Source organism: Rhinopithecus roxellana, chromosome 6 (assembly GCF_007565055.1).
Source record: "Rhinopithecus roxellana isolate Shanxi Qingling chromosome 6, ASM756505v1, whole genome shotgun sequence".
In the NCBI taxonomy this organism is placed as follows: domain Eukaryota; kingdom Metazoa; phylum Chordata; class Mammalia; order Primates; family Cercopithecidae; genus Rhinopithecus; species Rhinopithecus roxellana.
In genome coordinates this window covers 124947219-124973114 of record NC_044554.1, presented here as the reverse complement: position 1 = coordinate 124973114, position 25896 = coordinate 124947219, and the positions used below count along the sequence as shown (strand labels likewise).

Here is a 25896-nt window from a genome sequence, read left to right as displayed (position 1 = left end):
TCTGAGACAAGGTCTCACTCTGTTATTCAGACTGGAGTGCGGTGGTGCCATCATGGCTCATTGCAGCCTCAACTTACTGGGTTCCGGTGATCTCCCACCTCAGCCTCTGAGATGCTGGGACTATATGCATGTGCCATCACATCTGGGCAATTTTTTTTGTATTTTTTTTGTACAGACAGGGTTTCATCATGTTGCCCAGGCTGGTCTCAAACTCCTGGGCTCAAGCAGTCTCCTGCCTCAGCCTCCCAAAGTGCTGGGATTATGGATATGAGCCAGTCAGGATTCTTGTAATTAGTATTCTTTGGATGAAGGTTCATCTCATACATTATTACTTACCACCAACTTATGCCTGAAGTATTTCCAAGTACACCTGACAATCTTACATTTTTATTCTATATACGTTTTAAAAGATGTCACTTGGCAAAAGTGTGATTTGTTTGCTCAGCTGTATGCTAAAGGAATCTTTACAGTGTTTCCCCTGGATGAGCTTCCTCATGCAAACCCCTGCTGAAGGCACTTCCACGTTGATTCTAGGCATAGGTATCTCTTTAGTGTGAAAACTTTAATGTTGACTAACATAAATAATCTCTGAAGACTTTCCTCATTCATTACATTTAGAATGTTTATATACATGTGATTTCTCATATTTATTCAAATTGTTTCTCTGGTATAAAGACTGATTTCATCAAGAGGATTTATCTTGTTAAAGACTTTTCTACATTCATTATAGTTTTAAAATTTCTCCACAGAATGAGATTTCTTGTATACATGAAGGTTAGATATGTGCTGAAGGCTGTCCCACACTGGTTACATGCATAGGGTTTTCCTCTCTCCCACCATGAATTCTCTTCTGTGTACAAGGTTAGCAGATGGCTGAATTCTTATTCACATTCATCACATTCATAGGGTTTCTTAAGAAAATGAATTTTTTTCACACTGATGAAGGATGAATGATTGCTGAAAGCCTTCCCATAGTGTTTACATCCATGTACGTTTTTCCCCTCAGTGTATTGTTCTTGTGTTGCTTAAGAGACGATCAAAGTAGCCTCTTCCACGCTGAAAAATACCACAGAATTTCTCTCCTGTATGAAATCTCTGGTGTATATATGTATTGGTATTCTTGCTGAATTCTTGCTCACTTTCATTACACTCACAGAGTTTCTCTTCATTATAACTTATCACATGTCAAACCAATGTAGAGCTGTGAGTCAAACTTTCCCATACTCATTACTGTACAAAGGGCTCCTCTCAAATGTGAACACTCCATACTGTCACACCATTAAATAATTTCTTCCTGCAACTATCTTGAGTGAAAATTACTTCTTGGTTTCTAAATCCATTTTCTCTGCCTAGACTCACGTCTTGGTAGAATTCTCTTTCTTCCTTCCATTGCTCCTCTCATTGCTTTTAACTGGAAAATTACTCAGATCTGCAGAGCTGAAAATCCAGTTGCAGAAAAAGCAATATTAACTTAAGCCATCCTCAATTCTAATGCAAATTACCTACAAGGACAACGTGATGACTGAAGGGCAATACAACAAAGAGCACAATCGATGCACAGAGACCAGAAGACTGATGTTCTCCAGCATCTTATTTATTTACAGCTTTCTCTAAGATGAGTGAAGTCTGGAACCTCATCCTTAAAGGCCACTTACTACTCCTGTGGCTGCCCCATCAAGAACCCAGCTGCACCCTGTCTTCTTCTCTATACATTCCTAGGGACAAGCAAAGCACTAAAGCAAAACAGCCATAAAATGATGGCAAAGCCAGTGGGACTATGTCATTGTGGAAGACACCATTGTCATACTATGGAGCCCAAAGTTTATTTTCTAACTTCTGGTTTCCCATTTTGAGTAAGCCTCTTCTGCCACAAGCCTAGATGATACATGCAGTCATGTGAATTTTCTTTACGACATCTTCAATATGTTATTATTTAACCCATGTAGAGTTATTTATTTTTACCTATGCTATAATGAAGGTGTCCAACTTTAGACTCTTCCAGATAGATGCTCAGTTATGCGAGAACAATTTACAAAGCACACAATTACTTCTAAGCTGAAATATCATGGGTGTCATATATTAAATTCTCACACATACTAACATCTTTTTCTGGATTTTCTATTTTGTTCCAGTGATCAACTGCCATTTGAATACAATTCGTTCTGATTATAAAAGCTTTACATTATATTTAGATATGTGGTAAATTAAGTCATTCATATTCTTTTTCATACTTAAGTCTGTATTTCTCCAGACTTAAATTTTACCAAAAAAATTTAATACTGGTTTTTGCAATTCTCCTCTCCCAATCCAACTTTGTTGGCAGTTCTGTTTGGAGTCTTCTCATCCAAGAATATGGTTGTCTTACAATTTGCTTTCAAATTGAAATTTCTTTCAAAAAGATGTTATTACTTTATTTAGATAAATTCCATGTTTTTCTCAGTAATAAATATTTTGTTGTTTTGGTGCTACTGCAAATCAAATATTTTTCCCATTTTCATTTCTAAATTCTTAATGTGATTACATGGAAAAAAAATGATTTTTATACATATCTTGGATGTAACCTCTTCCTCCACAAATTATTTTACCAAATTTAATATTTTAAATTAGAATCGATTTGGTTTTCTAGATATATATGGATATGAATATATCAGCAAAAGGTGATGCTTTTCATCTTTTATTTGCTGTTATTTATACTGGTCATTTCATTTAAAGGGCATTACAAATTTGATTTCTGGTTTTAATTAAAATATCTTTAGTGTTTACTCAATTTAGAAATAGAATTCTGTTCGTATTGCAAATTTACAGTTTGCATAAATTTAGGCAGCTTCCATCATGTGATAATTTACAGAGTCTTTCAAGTAGTAAATGTTACCAAATTGACATCTTTTCATATCAATTTGACGTGAAATTTTAAAAATTTAAGGGCTTTTCCTTGAAATTTTATGTGGATAAATCTCTGAATAATGAACCATTCTGGATCCTTGTATCTAAAACCTCATTTGATCTTAATGAGTCTTTCTTTCTTTCTTTTTTTTTTTTTTTGAGACAGAGTCTCGTTCTGTCGTCCAGGCTGGAGTGCAGTGGCGCGATCTCGGCTCACTGCAACTTCCACTTCCCGGGTTCAAGCGATTCTCCTGCTTCAACCTCCTGAGTAGCTGGGACTACAGGTGCATGCCACCAAGCCCGGCTAATTTTTTGTATTTTTAGTAGAGATGGGGTTTCATGTGTTAGCCAGGATGGTCTCAACCTCCTGATTTCGTGATCTGCCCACCTCGGCCTCCCAAAGTGCTGGGATTAGAGGCATGAGCCACCATACCTGGCCTTTTCTCTTTAACTATTTCTTTATTTGATATTTTATTTCATTTAGAATTTTAAAATATATATTCACAATTGTAGTTGTACCATAGCAATCTTTTTTGTAGTACATTAGTTTTGGATGTAAACTTATATGGTATTTCAATGAAATGAAGAGTTTTCCTTCATCATCTACGATCTAAAATAGTTTAAATAACACTGGTTTTATGTGTTCTTTAAAGGTACAATAGAATCATCCAGTTCTGATGACATTTTAATGTTTTATCTTTAGTTGCCATTCTCGTTTCTTCTATGGCAATTAGTCTATTTTATTAAAGTTGATTCTGGTAATTCAAATTTTGTTAGGACATAAATTATTTCTGGGCATTCACCTCATTTGACAAAGAAATGCAGTGACTGATCTTTTCTAGTAACACTATATATTTGTCTTCTATTCCTAGTTTGCATAAATTTGCTTTCAATTTTCACCACTCAGTATTATGATTGATATATTTTATAGATGTATTCAATGAAAAGGATTTGTGTTACCTTATTTTATTAGATTTTGCTTTCTATGTTATTAATATTGTTTTTACATATACTACTCTTCCTTGCTAGTTTGTTTATTTGGTTTACTTTTTCTGATTTCTAAGACAGGCCCGTTGTTTATTTTTTAATTTTTTTTATTTTAAAGAAAGAAATCAAGGATATAGCTTTTCTTCTGAGTAAAGGTTTTGCTGTGTGCTACAGACTTTTTAAGTTTAATCCTTTCCAAGATGGTTTGGGATATGAGTTTTAATTTTCTCTTCAATCAAATATCTACCTAGGAATGTATTATGTAATTTCCAAATTCTCATATTAAAGGAACTTTTAAAATTTTTTCCAAAGGATAAAACTTTTTCTCTTAAAATACAGCTTGAAATAGAGTTCATTATATTAACCCATTCCTTGATTTTTGTTTTCTGTCCATAAATTTGTCCAGTTCTGAAAGAAATATATTGAAATCTCCAATAATTATATTTGATTTGGTTATCTTCTAGTTTGATTTATCTAGTTTAGTTTTTTGTACGAAATATGGCAATATACAAATGAGTTTAAGCAAATATTTATCTACAAAACATTATGTTTAAACAATAAAAAAAAACAAACATCCATGTACAAAGACACAGAATATTACCGACATCATAAAAGCCCACTATATATCCCTCCCTGACTCTTTCCTCAGTGACCATTATACTAAACATTGTGTTAATCATTGCCTACTTTTTAATACTGCTTTTTAAAAGCTACTCATTTGTGTATTCCAAAACAGTATGTTATTTAATTTTCTTGGTTTGAAATGTAAGTAAATGCAATTATATTACACTAAATGTCTTCTTCTGTGGTTTGCTATTTTTTACTTTCCCTCAATAACATGTTAAGAATCAATACGTACTACTGCATGAACTGTAGCACCTCTATTCTCACTGCTGAGTAATATTTTATTGCCTAGGTATGCTACAATTTATAGACCCTTTCTACCACTGATGAATATTTGGATTATTCTCATTTTTTTTGCTACTCCTAAAATAAGTAATATGATGGCCCAGTTGTGTTTGTATGGCCCATGGGCTAAGAATGGCTTTTACATTTAAAAATGTATGAAAAACGTAAGCATTACTCTTTAATTCACCTTAACCCCAAATGAAAATGTCTTTTAACAGGAGTAATCTGTCAGTCATGTTTGATGTAATGTGACTAGTATTCTTCATACTTTTTCATTTAAGCAATTGTATGTTTAATACTTAATAGTTTTCACCTCTTTTTTCCTCGCCTTTGCTGTTTTGAACAAGCTGCTCTTTTTTTCCCTCCCTCCCTGCTAAAGTGGACAGTAAACTACTCAGATAAAGTATGTAGGCAATGTGTTCTTTAAATCCTTAGATAGCAGCAGATGTCTTTCTTTCACCAGGATGGATATGGAATTCTTGGATCACCATCCTTTTTACCCTCAGTGGCATGTAAAATTATTTCTACATCTCCCTGCTTCTAGTGTTGCAGTCTGATGCTAGTCTAATTATTTTGCCTTTGCAAGTATCTTTGCTTGTTTGTTTGCTTGGGTATTTTTTGGCTTGGAATTTTTAAAGATTTTTCACTTTACCTTTGAACATTAGGATTTTTTCCCAGGCTATGCCTCAGTGTGGGATCAGTTTGGAGTTATTCAGCCTTCTCACTCACAAATGGATAAGCTCTTCCTGATATATGCCTCAGATCTTTTTTTTAAGCACAAGAAATTTTTCTTCTATGATTATTATTAGTCTATCCTTCTCCATTGTCATTTTTCCCTTCTGTTGCCTACAACTTATATATTGGGGCTCTTTCATGACTTTTCTTGGATTTTTGCTCTGTCATTTAAGAATTCTTTTTGGAACATCTCTTAAACGTCATCTTCTAGATTGCCAAGTTAAGTCTCAACAACAATTAACCTTTTCAATTCTCCTGGTGAAATTTTTCATTTCAAAATCAAGTAATTTGTTCTTGTTGCTAAGTTGTTCAATAATGTCTTTTTAAAAATCTTTATAAATTCAGGGGAGTACATGTGCAGGTGTGGTATATGGATATATTGCATAGTGGTGAGGTCTGGACTTTTATTGTAACCTTCACCTGAATAGTTCACATTGTACGACAAGTGGTTATTTGTCAAGCCCCATCTCCCTCCCACCCTGGTAACCTTTTGGAGTCCCCAGTGTGTATTACTCTGCTCTGTATGTTGATGTGTACCCATCGTTTAGCTCTCACTTATAAGTGAGAACATGCAGCAAATAATTTTGTGTTTCTGAGTTATTTCATGTAGGGATAACGGGCTCCAGCTCCAACCATGTTGCTGCAAAAGACATGATTTCATTCTTTCTGATAGCTGCACAGTAGTCCATATTGTATATATGCTCCATTTTCTTTATCCAGTCATCCATTGATGAATACTTAGGTTGATTCCATGACTTTGCTATTTCCAAGACTATTTCCATTTAATAGTGCTCTGTTAAACATACAAGTCTCTTTTTGATATCATTTCTTGTCCTTTGGGTAGATATTCAGTAGTGGGAGTGCTTGGTCAAATGATAGTTCTATTTTCAATTATTTGAGAAATCTCCACACTGTTTTCCAGAGATTATACTGATTTACATTCCGCCAACAGTATCTAAGCATTTCCTCTTCTCCGCATCCTTACCAACATCTGCTGTTTTTGACTTATTAGTAATAGCCATTCTGACTGGTGTGAGATGGTGCCTCATTGTGGTTTTGATTTCCATTTCTCTGATGATTAGTGATGTGGAGTGTTTTTTCATGTTTGTTGGCTGCTTGTAAGTCTTCTTTTAAGAAATATCTGTTCGTGTCCTTTGCCCACTTATTAATGGGTTTCTTTTTTTGTTGCTGTTGTTGAGTATTTGAGTTCCTCATAGATTCTGAATATTAGTCCTTTGTTAGAGGCATCATTTGCAAATGTCTTTTTTTAAACCATGCTTGAATATCCTTGGGTAGGTTTTTGTTTCTTTTTTTCTTGTTATTCAAGTTATCATCTGTTTGTTCTACTCTTTTGTTTTCAAAGATTTCTCAGAGGTGTTATTTCTCCGTTCACTGAGTGACAGTTCAGTTCTTGGGTGCCCATCTTACATCTTACATAGCAATCTCTGATCCCATGGGTCAGCAGTAACTACAGTCAGCAGGGTGTTAGTCCAGGGAGAGAAATCAGAAGGAAGCCTGTCTGCTCCCTCTTCGCCCTGCTCTCTTTCAACCTTCTCCCTTCAGAGATGGAGAGGATGTAGCCCTACTATTAAAATTTCCTTGGATCCTACTGCCTTCATTAAAAATCTCCATAATTTTCCAAATATCCACCAAAACAAAAGAAAACAACCATTTGCCCTAAGCTCTCATATACCAGCTCTTTCTGGGCTCTCAGCTGTAGCAGCCCTTTCCAGGAATACCAGCAAAGCATTAGGCCTCACTCATACCTCCATGGTCCTAACCACCATCCCAGCCAGCTAAGATAGATGGGTTTCAGTTGGGAGTAAAACTTTCAATCCACCATCTACTCAGAATCCATATCAACTATTTTTGAAACTTAATACATAAGATCCTCTGTGAGAATTAAAATTTTATCCAATCCTTAGAAAAAAGGCTACACTTTGGAAAAATAATTCTGTGTTATTAACATAGCAACATAATGATATTAACACTGTAGCACTCACGAACCTTTCTCTAGTTCCACTGGGAAAAGTTCCAGCTTTTCTACACGTTTTTCAAGTTCATACTCAGCTGAAGCAGCCACAGGGTCAACTTCATCATTTCTCCTGTCATAGTCTTCATTGGAGTATGTGTTGAAAACCTGTAATAAGAGGCCAACAAGATGATAATATAGAAAAAAAGAAACTGCCAAGTACCCCAAACTATGTAAGTTTAAACATTCACGTGATGAATTTCTTCTAAACAACTGTTTTGTCTTTAAAATCAATTGGGATGTTAAGAAAAGGAAAATTGAGTCAGTATAAAAGTAACTTACTAATTTTTAAAATGTATAAGTGATAGTACCACTTTTAAGAGACAAAGTAGCCACAGAACACATTATGTGAATAGCAATATTTATCGCCTTTTATAGAATCAGAATATACCATATTAGCTGCAACGCTCTGCTGTTTCCCAATAAAACTAAGGTAAAGCATCTTGAAGCTACCTAAGCAAATAACCAAACTAAACCTCTAGCCCTGAAGTAGCAGTGTGCCAGTATTATCATGCTATCTCAATCACAGGATCGCTGAACCTGATCTCCATTCTAACACTGTCCTGGGCTCTTGTCATCCCTCATTTTACTTGCATATACATTTAAATTAAATCATCATTGAAACTTTCTATGAAATTATTATGAAAATATCGCTTAAGAGCTGTACAGCAAACAGGATATTGACAGCTGTTTATTTCTTACCTACATCATTTAAAAGACAACTAAATGTGGCCTTCAGATATAGCCATAAGAAACTTGATTGTCCTTATTTCTGCTGAAATGTTTATCTTAAAAGGAACTGAAGTAGTTGTCCAACCCCTCTCTTAATACAGGAAGAAATATATGAAAGAAATACATGTACAATTCAGCAAGTCCAATTATTATACATAACAAACACTAGCATTTTCAATTAAATTCAATAATTATTATGCATCTAAACTGTGTCTAAAGAAACTGTGTCCTCTCAAAAATTGTATAGTCTAGGATTAGCCTTTAAAATAATATTTATAAAAAGATACAGTAAAAACAGAAGGCAGAACAGAAGGCGAAAGATTAAAGAAATTATGTCTATTTCCTACAAAGCTGGCCCTGCTGGTCTATGGACACTTTACATTTATATTATTGGAAAACAAGTAATTCCTATATTCTACATATGGTAACTTATAAACCAAGAATACATATGCATATATAGGAGCAGATGTAATGTGGCTCCTAATGGTATATGCTTTTCAAAATAGTGTGATTTGTAGGATTTGTACCTGAGTGGGTACTGTTTTTCCTCCTGACTTTCAACATGTTTTCATATCCTCGTGTCACTTGGATCCCTCTTTGGTCTCTACCATGTTTCTACACCATAGTCAACCTTATGGCATCAAAATGCACATTTCCATAGTATGGGGTTGGTGCTTTTATTTCTCTTTTCACAATATTTTATAAATATTAGCATGTTTCCCGTGCTAATACTTCTCTTTTTCTTTTCTTCTTTTTTTTTTTCTTTTTTTTTTTCATTGAGACAGGGTCTTGCTCTGCATTCTAAGCTGGAGTGCAGTGGTAGGTTCACTGTAGCTTCTGCTTTTTGGGCTCAAGTAATTCTCCTACTGTAGCTTCCTGAGTAGCTAGGATTACAGGCACATGCCATCATACTCAGCTAAATTTTAAAATTTTTTTGTAGAGGCAAGGTCTCACTATATTGCCCAGGCTGGTCTTGAATTCCCAGGCTCAAGCAATCCTCCCATCTTGGCCTCCCAAAGTGCTGGGATTACCAGCTTAAGCCCCTACACCTGGCCTAATATTCTTTTCAAATTGGCATACTTATAACTTTCTCTTACACAGCTCTTTTGATCTTTCACTTCCTTTTATATTTTTTAGTAATTGCTTATTCACATTCATTCAACAATATTTCACAGTTCTAAACTCATGTTTGACATCGTGCTAGGTACTGGAGAAGGAATAGTTTCTAGTAGCTTACAGTTTATAATGTGGTAACTGATATAAAAGTAGAATATACCAACTATTTTTTTTTTAAATTTTCCTGAGAAAGTAAAGAATTTTGTGAAGGCAAAGATACTTGGCCTGAGTCTTGAAGAATAAACAGAAATTCACATATTTGAGTGCGGAAGAGAAGGAATGTATATTTCAAATATAAGACCCTAGACCAAAATATATATACACACACATACACATATCTATAGTTTTTTGGAAAACATTGATAGTTGAGTATACTGCAATGGAAAATACCTATAGGAGCAAGCTTTACACACAAAATAAGAGTTAGCTGGACCTGGATCTCATGTGTCCTGGAAATCACTGGCAGATATGACTGGAAATTATTCATTAATATTTACGACTGTCTCTACTTCTGCTAATAGGTCCAGGTTTATGACTGCAAAACAGTGGTTTACATAGTATTCATTGTGGAACATTGCTCAATTTCACTAGTACTAGTAAGTAAATAAACATATATATGTGTGCCTATATATAAAGTAAGTATGAAAGAACTGTTTCAAATAAATAACTCCTTCCTCACATTTTTTTTTTTTTTTTTTCAGGAATCCAAACACTCTGATATCAAAATGTTCTTCCCTGTTTGGGCTAGTTTATAAAGTTCATTTGAGGGTACTCTGAAATTAAATAAAACAAACCTAAAACAGTAGGATTGCATATTGGAAAATGATACTGTGTATAATTTTTGAGACATCTAGCAATGAGATGACTATGCCACCATTTCATTCTTTAATCTCAGCACTTTAGGAGGCTGAGGTGGACAGATCATGAGGTCAGGAGATCGAGACCATCCTAGCTAACACAGTGAAACCCTATCTCTACTAAAACTACAAAAAATTAGCCAGGCGTGGTGGCAGGCGCCTGTCCCAGCTACTAGGGAGGCTGAGGCAGGAGAATGACGTGAACCTGGGAGGCGGAGCTTGCAGTAAGCTGAGATCGCACCACCGCACTCCAGCCTGGGTGACAGAGTGAGACTCCCTCTCAAAAAAAAAAAAAAGAAAATAAATAATGTAATATACTCTTCATCTTCAGCTTACTCATAGGCTTGTAAATTAAGTAGGCATGCAGACAATGCTGCAAATTATTGAAAAAGAAAAGCCAGAAGTCGTTATTTGTAGATTAAACAATTGATTACTTGGAAAATCCGAGAGCTTTAACAGAAAAACTATTAGAACTAATAACAGTTCAGTAAAGTGATATAACTTTTAAAACTCAATATCTATATACAAAAACAATTTAGAAAATACAACAAAATGATCAAAACAATACTTAGTAATTACCAGCCATAAATATACAAGAATTTTTCTCTCTATAAAACTAAGTGATGAGTACAAAAAGCCCTGAAGAATGTGCAATGCCATATTATTTTCCAGGATTAAAATCCTTAATATTATGAAGACATCCACATTCCTAAATAACTGTAAATATCAGTTTACCTTAAGTTAATTTATGAATTCAGGGCAATAAAAAATAAAATCCTACCTACATTTTTCATGGAAACTAACAAGCAGTTTGAAAAAGAATAAGGGTAGAATCAGGCCCTAGTGGATATCAAAACACATAATAAAACTTCACTTATTAAGGCAATGTAGTTTGAGCTCTGGGATACATTCAGTTTTTATATTCTATTCTGCTCCACTCCTCTTATTTTCTATTCAAATTAGTTAGAGTGGTCTATTTAATAAATTATGAAAAGAATTCGATATCTACCGGAAAAACATTCCTACTTATATCACGAAGAAAAATACAATTCAGAACAAAAATAAATACATATGTAAAGAATGCCAAAAGAAAATCTGGGACAATGTTTAGCTAACAGGTTAGAAAGAAATTCACAGATCCTAGAAGTTCTAAAGGAAATAAATAATTTGATTAAAAACGAAGGCTAAAAACTTCTAACCACTAAAATATACCATAATGAAGTTATAACTCACAGATTAGGAGAAAATATGACCAAATATTTAGATGAAACATGAATATTGCTAATTTATAAAGGGCTTTATCAACTCAAACAATTGCGTGTATAAGTAGGTAAAGGAAATTGAGAATTGAACAAAGAAGAAATACTAATGTCCAATAAATGATGTAAAGATGCTCAGCTTTATTAAAAATTAAGCAAATGCAAATTAAAACAAGGATATACTATGCATTCATCCATAAGAATAGATTGTTTTAAAAGACTACCACATCCAGGCAGGGTGCAGTGGCTCACGCCTGTAGTCCCAGCACTTTGGGAGACCTAGGAGGGCGGATCACTTGAGGTCAGGGGCTCGAAACTAGTCTGGCCAACATGGCGAAACCCCATCTCTACTAAAAATACAACAATTAACCAGGCATAGTGGCATGTACCTCGAGAGGCTGTGGCAGAACTGCTTGAACCTGGGAGGCAGAGGTTGCAGTGAGCCAAAATCACGCCATTGCACTCAAGTCTGGGTGACATAATGAGACTCTAAAAAAAAAAAAAAAAAAAGACTACAACATCCAGTGTTTGTGAGCATATAGAAAAAAGGATACTCTTGAAGAGGAAAGCATAGTTAGAAAGTAGTTATCAGTATTTTAAATGTAAATGTCTTTGACATAATAATGTCACATCTGTGTTTACAGAAATACTTACAAATGTATACAAAGATGTATTTGCAAAGAGGTTCATTACAGCACTATCTGTAATAGCCCAAAGCAGGAAATCACCTAATTGTCCACCAGTAGAGAAAATGGCTTGCTAAATTATGATATATACAAATATGTAATTCAATGCAGTGACTGAAGAGATGTATATCTCTCTACTGACATGGAAGACCCCGAGATATATATATCATTAAGCCAAAGAGCATGATGCAGATATAGAAAAAGATATTCCCAATTCATATGATCTCCAATTGGTATGGTCCCAATTTTAACCTAATTTAAAGCCCCCTAAATTCCCTAGTTATGTAGCACTTGCCACGTTGTAAAACCATACTAAGCCTCAGTCTCCTTATTTACAAAATGGTTATTATAATAATAATACCTATCCCCATAAGAGTATTATGAAAATAAAATGAAATAGTTCTTGTAATTATGCTTGGTTCAATGAGGGGAGAGGAAAAGCTTTCCCAGGGTAATACGAGGGATAATATTTACCCTGATACCTACTATTAACGTCATACTTTTTTAAAATTAAATTTAAAAACATTTTTAATAGAGATAGGGTCTCACCATTTTGCACAGGCTAGTCTTGATCTCTTGGTCTCAAATGATCCTCCCACCTTGGTCTCCCAAAGTACTGGGATTATAGGCATGAGCCCAGCCTCATATTCTCTTTCATAAACATGTTTTGAATATATCACCCACTGGGATGTTTAATGTCCTTTAAGCAAAAATCTGCATAACTGACTTAGTATTAGAATATAGATTAGGCTGCCAAAATCCCCACCTATGTCCACAGCAATGCACTGTCATTACACAATGCCTCACGGCCTGCCAGGCTTTCTGTTTTTTTTTCTGACCAGGAAGCCCTTTCATCTACATGAACTTGATTCTTTCCATTTTCTTACAATATTTCTATTATTTTTATTTATGTTAACCTTAATTGCTCTACAAAAATATGGATAATTAATCAAATAATAATCAGAGCATGACTCCTTCTGGTATTCCAGCAACACAAAAAACTCTAAAGGCCAACAGCATTCTGGGCCCTAATGTTCAACACCATCAAGATATATGTATTTTTGTAGTTCAAGCACCTTCACATTGTTCCTGTTTTATGTCACTAAGAAAAGTAAACAAAGGATGTTTAAATTTAAGACTTCTTGTTTCAGAGCCAACAAGCGATATTCTGGTTCCTGGATCAAAGGAAACAAAACAAGACCTCATCCACTGCTTCACAGCAGAGACAGGCTTTCAGGGGTAACAAGTTTACAAACACAGTTAGCAAGGACATTTCTGAATGAACAACCCAAGGCTATGAAAAGCAAATAAAGTAAAAATTAGCTTGTTATAAGATTTCAACTAGAATCATTATCTTATATACATTTTCAGTAGTTTAAACTGCAACACTTTTTCAAAACAGCAGCAATACATTTTCAACAATAAGAAAAAGACTTATTTCCTTCACTTCTTTATGACACATTTTCTTTAATCAGTTCAGGTCTAAATAAATTCAGCATTTTCTTGAAATACTGACTGGAAGGAATCTCCTACGATGCTTCCACAAGGTCTCAGTTCAGGCTATGGCCCAGGTTCTGTAAAATCTTCCTGACACATCAAAGATGAAAAATGTTCCAGGTCCTAGCACGCTGAGTTTCAGATGATGGCTTGGCAAAGTGTACTACTGGATATAAGCCAAACATTCACATGGTTCCACAAACAGGCTACACTCATCACAAGCTTCCTTGGCAGAACCCTGACTCACCTTCACATGATTTCAGTGGCTCTGCAAAATAAGCTCTAAATTGAAACTAACAATAAGCATGGAGAAGATAGCCACATATTAACATTCCAAAAACCACTTTGGCAATCCTCACAAAGGAGAATTCTAATAGCTTCAGAGCAATGTATAATCTCAACTTTCCTTTTCTTCCCCCAAATTAAGGCTAGTTCACTGATCGACAATAGGAAGAATTATCTAGTGTATTGATTGCCCAGTGTGTGCCCGGGAGTATGTTAGGAGTAAGCCAAACTGGAGTTTATAATCATCAGACAATTTAGGGTAAACACTGGTAGTCTCCAAAGATCTAAACAGCTGAGGGCTTTATAGCCTATTCCTCTACAATCTTATAACATAAGGAGTATGTTACAATGAAAAGAAATTTCAAACTAAATTCTGCTGCATGTAAAAACATTGCTTAACTGGAAGGTGCAAAAAACAGATTCATAGGCCTATCTCATAAAACTCTGTAAAATCCCAGATTTCTGTCCTTAAAGTCATTTTGAAAAGTAGCCCATGTGAAAGGTTTACTTAAAGCAGTTGCAACTACATTCTGTAGTAGGATGCATTTAACATTCTAAGTGGATCACTCACCAGAATCTTACACACCACAAAATAGGATCAAATGGAGTACTAGTTAGGTATTACTCCAAAAGTTGTTAATTTGCCACCCTCGCCTGACCCAAAGTCTAGTTACATAAAATATGTCTAAGGCTAACCCATGTATCTTCAACATCATTCATTTCACCAATTATTTGTAACATACTTAGCATTAATACCCTGTCTTGTGTAGATTTAAAGTACCAATATCTGGGTGCAGGCTTCTAATCAGCGTCTTTCAAATAATAACTTACTAATCCTAGTGTGTGGATTCATGATTGAAATACCTAGAAAGCTAAAGGGTCCTAAAACAAAGTCACTCCCATGAATAGTATGTTATATATGCTAAAGTACTTTAAATTATAGACAATATGACACTTGACACAAATTATCTCCCTTTACCAACCAATCTAGGGAGTAAGGCAGAAAAGGGTAAAGAGAGTTCCCACGGTTTTTCATATTTTAGTGTTTCCATAGATTACTAAAGAACAAGAAGTTGGGCCGGGCGCTGTGGCTCAGGCCTGTAATCCTTGCACTTTGGGAGGCCGAGGCGGGCGGATCACGAGGTCAGGAGATTGAGAACATCCTGGCTAACACGGTGAAATCCCGTCTCTACTAAAAATACAAAAAAATTAGCCTGGCGTGGTGGCGGGTGCCTGTAGTCCCAGCTACTCTGGAGGCTGAGACAGAAGAATGGCGTGAACCCGGGAGGCGGAGCTTGCAGTTAGCCAAGATCGCGCCACTGCACTTCAGACTCCAGCCTGGGCAACTGAGCGAGATTCTGTCTCAAAAAAAAAAAAAAAAAGAAGAAGTTAAAAAAAACACAACATACCCTACATACTGGGAGATAGAGAGCATGCTAGTTCAAATGGCAACACAAGGAAGTCCACCTTTGTCAAAGTTTTCTAGAAAAACAGAATTAATAAGATATGTGTATATGTTTTTTATATATACTATATATATTTATATTAAAATTGATTTATTTTAAGGAATTGTCTCATATGACGGTAGGGACTAGCAAATCCAAAATGTGCAGGGTAGGCCTGCAGGGCGGAGACCCAGGGAAGAACTAATGTTGCAGTTCAAGTTCAAAGGCAGTCTGCTGGCAGAATCCCCTCTTGTTTGATAGAAGTCAGTTCTATGAAGGTCTTCAATGAATTTGATGAGGCCAATCCACATGAAGGAAGGCATCCACTTTAGCCCACTGCTTTAAATGTTCATCTCATCTAAAAGATACTTCATAGACTCCAGAATAATGTTTACCCACATATCTGGGTACTGTGGCCTACCAATGTTGACTCATAAAATGAGGCATCACAAAGTCCTTCAAACAGGATATTCTCTGTCTGCAAAACTGAACTTTTTGGTATTTGAAAAGGATAGTCTGGAATATGACTTCCTTACAAGTAAGTAGAAGTAAGACCACAGATTTACAACACCTACAAGCTACAAAGACATTTCTGACAAGTTAAAGCATTTCATAAGTATAATATCATTACTTCCATACTTAAACTCCTAGCTTAGAAAAGAAAAAGCCAACCTAGCTAGGACTGCAGTAGGAAAGAATACTGAGGGGCAACTGCACGGGGCCCACATGTAAGGCAGTGGTCAATGAGAACTTGTGCTGCCGTACTCTGTGGGCTTGGCCAACTCACTGAGTCTTTCTGAGATCAGGCTTTTATGTGCAAGAAGCCAGGACCAATTCTGATACCCAGGCTGCTAGATTCTAGGGTCAATCTCGACTCTGAAACCTAATCAAAATTCTTATCACTATGTGTCTCTCTGATGACAAGTCTTCAACTATTCACACCTACATTTGATGGTAAGTTAACTAAAAGCATGAATTCTAAGTTGTAGCTTATTTATAGCAAGTCATCTGTTCCACATTTTTTAATACTGCCACATAAATACACAATCCTATTGAGCATTTGAGGAATGGATCATCTGGGACCCATATTTCTATCTAGATGATATTATTATGTTTTTTAGATAGTTAAGCTTTTAGTTAATTTTACAACTCTGCTAGTTTCATTCTCATATCTAAATCATCTAATAAGCATTATAAATGCCAAACCAAAACACTTAGTTTACTGCCCTCCACTAAATATGGGTCAGCAAGGCAGCTGAGACCCCCCTACCCAGGTAAAAGATAATATCCATAAGCTACTTTTGCAAGGAAAGGTTTCTGAGGGATACCCCATTTGAGGGCATTAATAGGCCAGATGCTCTCCTTCACAACCACAAATCCACATAATGACTCAAACTCTGAATTCAGCAGTAATGTACAAAAAGGAGGAAAAGGAAATGTAAAGATTAATACATGTAAAAATCATAAAAGTAAGTTTTTTCTTGCAAAATACAGGAAAAAAAGAGAAAGTAAAGGTCAATTTATATTTGTTCATATAAACAGTAAGCTCACTTCTGTAATCCATGTGAGCTAGCCCAAAGAAAGGTAAACAATCTATCTATGAAGATGTTAGTGCTGCTAAGCAGTATTTCCAGTTCTTCTTCTGGGTGCGAAGGGTATTTTCTTTCTTTACCCTTTCTTGCCTTGGGGTGGGGCTATGTAAATAATTCTCGCCAGTGGGTTCTGAGCAGAGGTGGTGTGTGTCACTGAGCCATTTTACTGCGGAGGCAAGACCTTTCAGTGTTTTTTTCTTCTTGTATTTCTGGAATCTGGAAAGCATATATGATGGAAATGGACCCTCTACAAGTTTAAGTACCTTAATGACTATACTGAATACAAGGAGCTTCCCTTTGACCTAACATGGACATTTAACATCAGTGAGAAATAAACATCTGTTAGAAGATATTGGGATCATTTAGTAGTGCAATATAAACTAGCCTATGTTAACCAGGCTACCATCTAAAAGAATCACTTGCTCACTATTACTATGGATTGCAAAGATCCTATCTTGCTTTAAAAACACAAGATTTGGGCCAAGAGATGAATATAACTAAGAACCTTTCACCTCATTTTAAGGGAAAACATTAGTGACAATAAATCACACAAAGAACCCCAGGCCATGTCAAAAGCATTAATCTCAAGTCAAGGCCCTATTGTCTGTTCTTCTGCTGTAAGCTCAGTTCCAAAACCCTACGGGGCCTCAGGGAGGGGACTGAATACCACCTTCCATCCTAGGTGGTTCTAGATCTTCTTCCCAGCTTTTCCTCACACAGGGCTGTGGGAACCCAGGCATGGCTGCTTATAGTGGCGTCAATCATATCTTCCATATTACCTACCTCTCATGTATTTCTTCCCTTATGCAATACAAAGAGGGATAGTTTTCAGAACCAGTTCTTATCTAAGGACAAAAGAAGGGGTGAGCAAAATAGACTTCAGAAGTATGTGGTGAAGATACTGGAAAACACAACTTACACTGCTTACTAAGTACTCTCAATTCATATCTCCATAGTATTCTTCTTATATTATTTGGAGTAAATTGTTGTATCCCCAACATATTCATATTCAAACATATACAAAAGTCTATGATAAAATCAAGTATGCATTTGTGTATTATCAATAGCACCAACCACCTCAAATATAGAGGATGCAAACTCTTTAAATTTTTAAACTATTTATTTATTTTTAATAGAGACAGGGTCTTGCTATGTTGCCCAGGCTACTCTCAAACTCCCAGGCTCAAACAATCCTCCCACCTCGGCCTCCCAAAGTTCTGGGATTACAGGCATGAGCCACCATGCCCAGCCAGAAAACTCCTCAAATTTAAAATAGCTAAGGTTGCCTTTGTGGAAAGTTTTATATATACACACATGCACACACATACACACACGCGCGCACACACACACATATAAGTAAAATATATATGTAGTACATATATATGAAAAGTTAAATTTTCATATATATGAAGATTTTTAGTGAAAGAATATGTCAAGATAAGTACAGTTTTACTAAGGTCACATATATAGAAATATTAATGAAATAAGATTAAATCTCTTGCTTTCGACAACACAGAATTCAATCATTGGTACCATTTATCAGCAAATATGTGTTGTTAAAATACTTGAAAAGTATTTTTTTATTTTAATTTTCATTTTTATTCTAGTGAGACTGAACATTTTCAAACAATGGTTAGTCTTTTTTTCCATCTTCAATTTGTGACTTACTGGTTACTATACATTGTTTATCACTGACTTTTAATAAATTTCAATGTATAGTATTGCCTGGAGAAGCCTTAAAAATAAGTTCTCCCTGTAAAAATAGTTTATGCCATTAAAGTAATCAGGGAAAAAAAAAATCCTTCATAAATGTAAACTTAACTCATCCTGAATTTGGACAAATTCTAAGATAATTAAACCTAAATTAGCGAGTTTTTTAACAGAGAACTGGGAAATTCCACTGATGTTCATGTTTTCCTCAGTATTTTTCAATTTATTGTAAACAATTAAACATATCCATGAGAAATTAGCAATGTCCTCTTTCAGTTCAGCCAGAGTTTTAAACTGGAGACATGTTTTGCTAACTGACAACTGGTGACCAGCATGAAATAAATTGGAAACTGGACAGGTGTCCTCATCACAGAAACATTTAACTCATTAACCCAATTGGCACCCATTTTGGGGGAATGGACAATCTCCTAGCTGAAATAACTGATTTCTCATTCCAAGAAGTAAATACTCTTGTACAGATGCAGCAAGTTAAGTTAGTAAATCAATTTTTGTTTTAGCATGTGTCTCAGCAGTTAGTCCTTCCTGCTTCTTTTATAAAACTACAACTGCCAGCACTGTGCTTCTAAAAGCCCATAGAGGAAAATTAGTCTAAATTGTCTAAATAAGAAAACAGATGGAGAGGACCAATACAAGGTGTTTGTGTGTGCACACGCAGTGAGATTACAGAGGAGAAATGGGGATAAGGGGATGCCAGGCACACCAAAGAGGGTCTGAGAGCTTCTTTTGAGCACAAAAATGGAAAGAAAGATTTTAAGCTTCTCCAGTACAGAAGTTTACACTCTCCCATGAAAATCCCCCGGGGTGACTAGACCTCTGAATGGAAGGGAGGGTGGGGTAAAGAGTATCATGAGAAGCAAACACTAAACTCTGAGGTCTTGGGTACCTTGGGAAGAGTACCTCAAGCCCCAAATTTTACCTGGAAACAGAATGAAACAGCCTTGAAAGGAACTTAACTGTTCGTTCAAGGAGGTCATCAGAAACAACTGTGGGCTAAAGTCAACGGGGCTCTCAACACAAGGACCTCTGCAACACTCCCAGGAACCGTACATACATTTACCCAGGGTAGTGGAAGAGAATGCCAAAACATGGATGAGGCCAAACAAGTGGGTGAGGATCTCAAGAAGGTTAACATTAGTACAGAGGAGAAAAGGAATGTGATATAAAGTGATTGGCAAACTAAAATGGATTCCTATTCCTTACATAAAAATGGTTGATGATCAGGCTCTTCACAGTACTATGATAGTCTCTTTTTTCTTTTTTTTTACATTTATTTTTATTCAGTCTCCATAGAGACTGCCAAAAAATGTCAATGCTGACTATATTGTAAGTCATCACGGCGGGGTATTGGGAAAAGTTTTCAATTAGCTATAATCACATCTAGGATAAACCTCATTTGCTGCGATACTGCCACTGCACAAAGCTATGATGATCTTTCCATATGTCAACATGACTAGGCTATAGTTTCCAGTTATTTAATCAAACATTAATCCAAGTGTCACTTTGAAGGTATTCTGTAGATGTGATTAAAGTTCAAAATCAGTTGACTTTAAGCAAGGGGAATTATCCTAAATAATCTGGGTGGGCCTGATTGAATCAGTAGAAAGGCCTGAAGAGCAGAGCTGAAGTTTCCTGAAGATAAAAGAAATTCTGCCTGTGACAGCAGCTTCAACTTGTGCTTGAGGCTTCCAGCCTCCCATATTCACTGCCTGCCCTACAGATTTCAGACCTTCATACCCAGACTCCACATGAGCATAAACCAATTCCTTGTGGTAAATCTCTTAAAATGTATCTTCTACTGGCAGTGCTTCTTTGGTTGACCTTGACTGATACATCAACAGTTCAACTCTTCCTCACAGAAAAGGTACAGCAGTACCTTTTCTCACAGAAAAATTTACCTCACAAAAAAATTTACAGCAGTAGTTTGCAAAGTGCTGACTGTGACCTAAAGAGGTTGTGAATCAATCTAATAGGTCATGAAGAACATTGAGAAAAGAAAATAAAAAGGATAGAATAGAAAAACATCAGCATTCATTATAAGTAGTAAGAGGACATATTGTATTTCAAAACTTTTGGTTTCAAATATACACATACATATATACATATGTATGGATCATATGTCGATATGAAATGGTTTTGATTTAGAGACTAAAAGAACAGTAGCACTTAAGAGATACTGAAAAAGTCAAACCAGGGAATATAGGTTTCTCCAACTACTGAGCCTGTGAATGCTGACCACAGATACAGAAATTATCCTTCACACTTTCTCTCCTTTTGAGCCATTGATTCTTACTTCAAATCCTTATTAAGCACCAGCTCACTGGCTGGTACTATGCTCAGTATTGAAAATACCTTATTAGGCCAGGCATGGTGGCTCATACCTGTAATCCCAGCACTTTGGGAGGCTGAGGTAGGCAGATCACCTGAGATCAGGAATTCAGGACCAGCCTGGCCAACATGGTGACACCCCTTCTCTACTAAAAATACAAAAAAATCAGCTGGGCATGGTGGCAGATGCCTGTAATCCCAGCTACTCAGGAGGCTGAGGCAGGAGAATCGCTTGAATCTGGGAGGCGGTTGCAGTGAGAAGACTGCACCACTGCAATCCAGACTGGGTGACAGAAAAAAAAAAGAAAAAAAAATACTTTATTAATCTCAGACCTGTCATTGTAACCAACATAAGGGCTGTAATAAAGGGATGTGGGCCATACTACGGGAGCACACAGTAGAGACATCTAAGCCTACCTGGGAGGAGAGGTGAGCAAGAAAGGATTTCCCAAGTAACCCTGAAAGCAAAGACTTCAGCCAGCAATGGTTAGAGTGAGCAAATAATAAGGCGGGGTGGGGGGTATGTGTGGAAGGCATTCTGAGACGAACAGTAGCATGTGCAAGGTAGGAATAAGACAGAAGAACACAGTAACAGGACAGGAAGTAAGCCAACATGGACAAGGATACATACAGCAGTGAATGAATGGGAAGAGATGGTACAAAAATAGGTAGAGGAGCTCTGGGACACAGTTTTTGTGAGTAAAATCCACATGCCATGCAGAGTCCCTAAAAGCATTTGTCTTTCAGAGAATGGGAGTTTACGAAGAAGATTAGAGAGAACCAGAACTAAAAAGAAAGAGAGGAGCCAGGAGCTCTAGGAAACCTCTATCTTCAGTCCTTTTGGAAGACTTAGTGGGAGTCTAGGCCCTCTCAGAATACTAAGAGATTTTTCTTGAAGTGATCCTGGTGAGGGGGCCATCATTTGTGTAACAGCAGAAGGAAGGCAAGAATATGATTGCACTGTCCTTGCAACAAAAGCAAAAAGAGGAAAGGCAGCATCAATCTCAAAGGCCATGAGCAAACCAAGGTCCTGAGAACTAAAGTTTCTCCTGCAGTCAGTCAGGCACAAGAGGAACATGAGGGAGAATGACAGCAACAAAAGCCCTTCCTTTGCCAAATACATGTTACATTTTTAGGGTGAAATTATGTAAAATACATGCATTGTAAAGGCCTATCTAAAATACTCTATTTCCACAATGTGCTGGTCTCATATAAACAGAATTCATACTTGAGGCTTAGCATTATCTATTAAGAGTCAAATAATAAAACAAAGGTTGCACAATTTTCTACAATCTCAAACAGCTTCAAGTGCTGACAGAGGTCTAAAAAACTGTTTTAGCAACGATATCTAGACCTACACAGTACAACCAAAAATTTTAATTTCTGTAAAGGTCAAGAATAAAATATGCTTAATTTTTAAATTCTTCAAGCTGAGGCCAGACATCACATGGTTGAAAAAAAAAAAAAAAAGAACCTTCAAAACAAGACTGAAGCACAAACAACTAATTGTTAGGGAATGCATATATACATGAGGACACTGATGCTGTGGTACAAGGCTGAGCTTGTAAACCTAAGACTAGACTCACAAAAAATCTTTACTGCATTTGGGGCAGCTGTGATCCATGTTAAAAAATAATCATGTTACCCTTAAATAGCAGGAAAGACTCTGTTTCCTTATAAACAGATTGTCCCTTCCATTTAGACTTCTCCAAGAACTACAGTCAACTGTAACTGACCAATTCTGGATCATGACTGAAAATGTCAATATACAGCTAAATCTACAAATGGTATCTATCTCATGTTCCCTTACTTATTGGAAAAACTGAAAGGGTGGAAATCCTTTACAGGAAACAAGATAATAGACTATCTTTGTTAAAATATGACGAGGACAGTGTTATCTCATTATTCTTAGTGTTTTTGAAGTAAATGCTGCCACCACTTCCGTTAGTATAGGATTAATGGTCAAATCTGGGGATCACTGACCTTGAATCATACTAACTTTGACCTCATACATCTTTTAATAGAACTGATGGTTTTGTAAATATGCTTCTTAAATCAGTTGTCACCACAGCCTCAGAAACTGTCCACATGAAAGAACACACTAGAAAAACTGGTAATAAATAGGTGAATGCTCTGTAAGCAAAAAAGAAAATGCAGCAATCATCTGCACCTCCTACCTGGGTTCCTGATTCTGTACAGATGGTTCATACTTCTGGACCAGTTAAATGCCTTGGTAGCACCTCAAATTTAAAGTATCCCAAAACAAAATTATAGTGTCTCCCATCCTGTCTTCAGTAAGGTTTCTCATGTTTGAGGACAACAGGATCCTTTTGGCCACATAGGCTTGAAAGGGCAGTCAATCACACAATAGAACTTCCTCTTTTCCTCCTATACACCCACATGAAATCAGTAAAAATCGCCTTTTGTTCCTATCTTTTTTCTTTTTGCGGGGGACGAAGTCTCCCTCTGTCGCCCAGGCTGGAGTGCAGTAACGTGATTTCAGCTCACTGCAACCTCCGCCTCCCAGGTTCAAGCGATTCTCCTGCCTCAGCCTCCCAAGTAGCTGGGATTACAGGCATGTGCCACCATGCCTGGCTAATTTTTGTATTTTTAGTAGAGACAGAATTTCACCATGTTGGCCAAGCTGGTCTCAAACTCCTGACCTCAAATGATCCACCTGCCTTGGCCTCCCAAAGTGTTGGGATTACAGGCGTGAGCCACCGCACCCAGCCTGTTTCTATCTTTAAAAGGATTCTTGTTCTACTCACTCCTTCCTGTTCCCTCTGCATAGTAAGATTCCTAATAAGTTATCCTGCAACTTATGATACACCACATCTAGGTGCCATTCCTAAAGCATGGCTCTAATCACATCACTGTGGGTCAGGAAACAGCACTGGAAGATGGGATGGAGTAGGGTGCCAGAAGAGAGAGAATGAACTTATGAATGATTTTACATTTCTTTTACATACTTTTTGTACTTTCTAAATTCTGTATAATGAGCAAGTATTACTTTCTAATGGAGATGGAGAAGGGCATAAAAAAGCCTCCTAAGTTTCTCCATATTACCTGGAGAATATAGTTCAAACATGCAGAAAGACATCCAAAGTCCTCTAAGATCTGGCTCTAGCACACATGGCCAGTCTTTACCTAGCACTACTCTTCCTTTCACTCACCCTATCATCCAAAAATTGTTACTATTTTGTTGTATGTTTGCTAAGCTGTCTTTAATATTTTTCGGTCTCTCCTAAGATTTATTACATTATGTTATATATTGTATTTATCTGTGACCACAGTTTTTATTCAAATAAAGTCAGCTACTTTGGAGCCTTATCTTTCTATCACTTAATGTTCACAGTACAATGTTTTAGAAGCAATGGGCCTTTAATAATTGTCAGTGAAACATATAAAGTTGGTACCTTAAATGAGAACCACTTCTGAACAAAAGAAAAGTGACCTGTGAGAGGCAAAAACTCACAAAAGGATAATAATAAAATTTATAACTTCAAAACAAAGAAGTCTTATGCACAGTTGAGGTTGTATTCTAGAAGACATGACCTAATAACATAGACTTAATGATTATTTATGTCAGGAATCAAGTATTACCAAAAAAGGAACATTTATTAATAGTACCAAAATTAATTTTTGTATCATATGGTAGACAATATAAAAAAAGATTTTTACTCTCCTTTTGGTGGATTAGGTTGTTCCTGGCAAAAAAATTTATAATGTTTCCGGTTTTTGATCATTTTAATGTGACTGAGTAGAGAATCTAGTTTGGAAGAACTCATAATTTACTTTTTAAATGTATTTTGAAATGCTAAAATAAAACTGTATTAGAAAGGGTACAGTCAAGGGTAATTAGCTTTACTGATGTGGATGAAAGTGTATTATTTGGGTTCTCAGATTGAAATATAGAGCTGGCAGGAAGAATTAAAATGCTTATAAGTATTTCAATTGTTGCTGGAGAATGGATTTAAATATGTAAATATATAAAAATGGTTGGCTCCCTTTGCAGCCTTGAGTGCAACATCTATCTTTAGGTGATGTAGTAGGGTCAGTTAAGGCTTTAATGTCCCACAACTGTGGCAGATTTGCTGATTAAAATACAGCAGTCACTTTTACAGTTTTGCATTCTAGTCATGGTGGTCTATCCTGAGAAACTCCATCTGTTGTTGCCTGTCCTCTCTCAAGCCAAAAAAAAAAAAAAAAGAAAGAAAGAAAGAAAACAAAACAAAACAAAAAATCATCCCATGTATAAGAACTCAAGTCTCCCAAAACTTGTGGTCACGGCATGTCATCTCCACCTGCCGTACTGATATCGGGAAGGTAAATACATATGCCATATGTCTTAAACAAAAGTGTAGTTGTACTCAAATGTCCATTTGCTTCTTACAAGTCACCCTGACATAGACAAAGCAATTATAGAAACACAGTTTAATACAGAAGAGAATTAAGCCTCACTCTCTCACTTTGGAAGAAAACAAAACCACTTCCAAATTATAGGTCTCAATTTCTTGAATATCTTGGAACTTCCCTATGACAATATCCTCCAACATTAGGTGACTATCCTCTTGACTGGAACACCTGTAGTCCTTTAGTACTTACATCCTGCCTTTCATCTGTTAATGCTATTTTACTGTTTAAATCTGCCATCTTCAGCACAGGACTAGTGTCTTACTCCCATTGTATCTCCAAAATCTGGAATTGTGCCTCACAGAGGATCTACTCAATAGATGCTTGCAGGGAGACTGCCTGATAAAAGCAGTTTTTCTGGAAGTTCTGTAACTCCCTTGAATATGTACTTCATTCATTCAAACAGCTGTTT

At 36.2% G+C, this 25896-nt stretch overlaps 1 protein-coding gene and 1 non-coding gene across 5 annotated transcripts in view; both read right to left on the bottom strand.

Annotated features, from left to right (window-relative positions):
* Positions 1-25896, bottom strand: part of PPP1R9A (protein phosphatase 1 regulatory subunit 9A) — a 390175-nt gene that overhangs the window by 178030 nt on the left and 186249 nt on the right. For all 4 annotated transcript variants that reach the window (XM_030933321.1, XM_030933317.1, XM_030933320.1 and 1 more), the window contains exon 3: positions 7522-7654. In XM_030933321.1, coding sequence (XP_030789181.1) covers positions 7522-7654 — 133 coding nt within the window. The remainder of the gene's footprint in view (positions 1-7521; positions 7655-25896) is intronic.
* LOC115898536 lies at positions 20028-20168 on the bottom strand. The gene has a single exon (XR_004058248.1). It is a non-coding gene; the product is annotated as a U4 spliceosomal RNA (small nuclear RNA).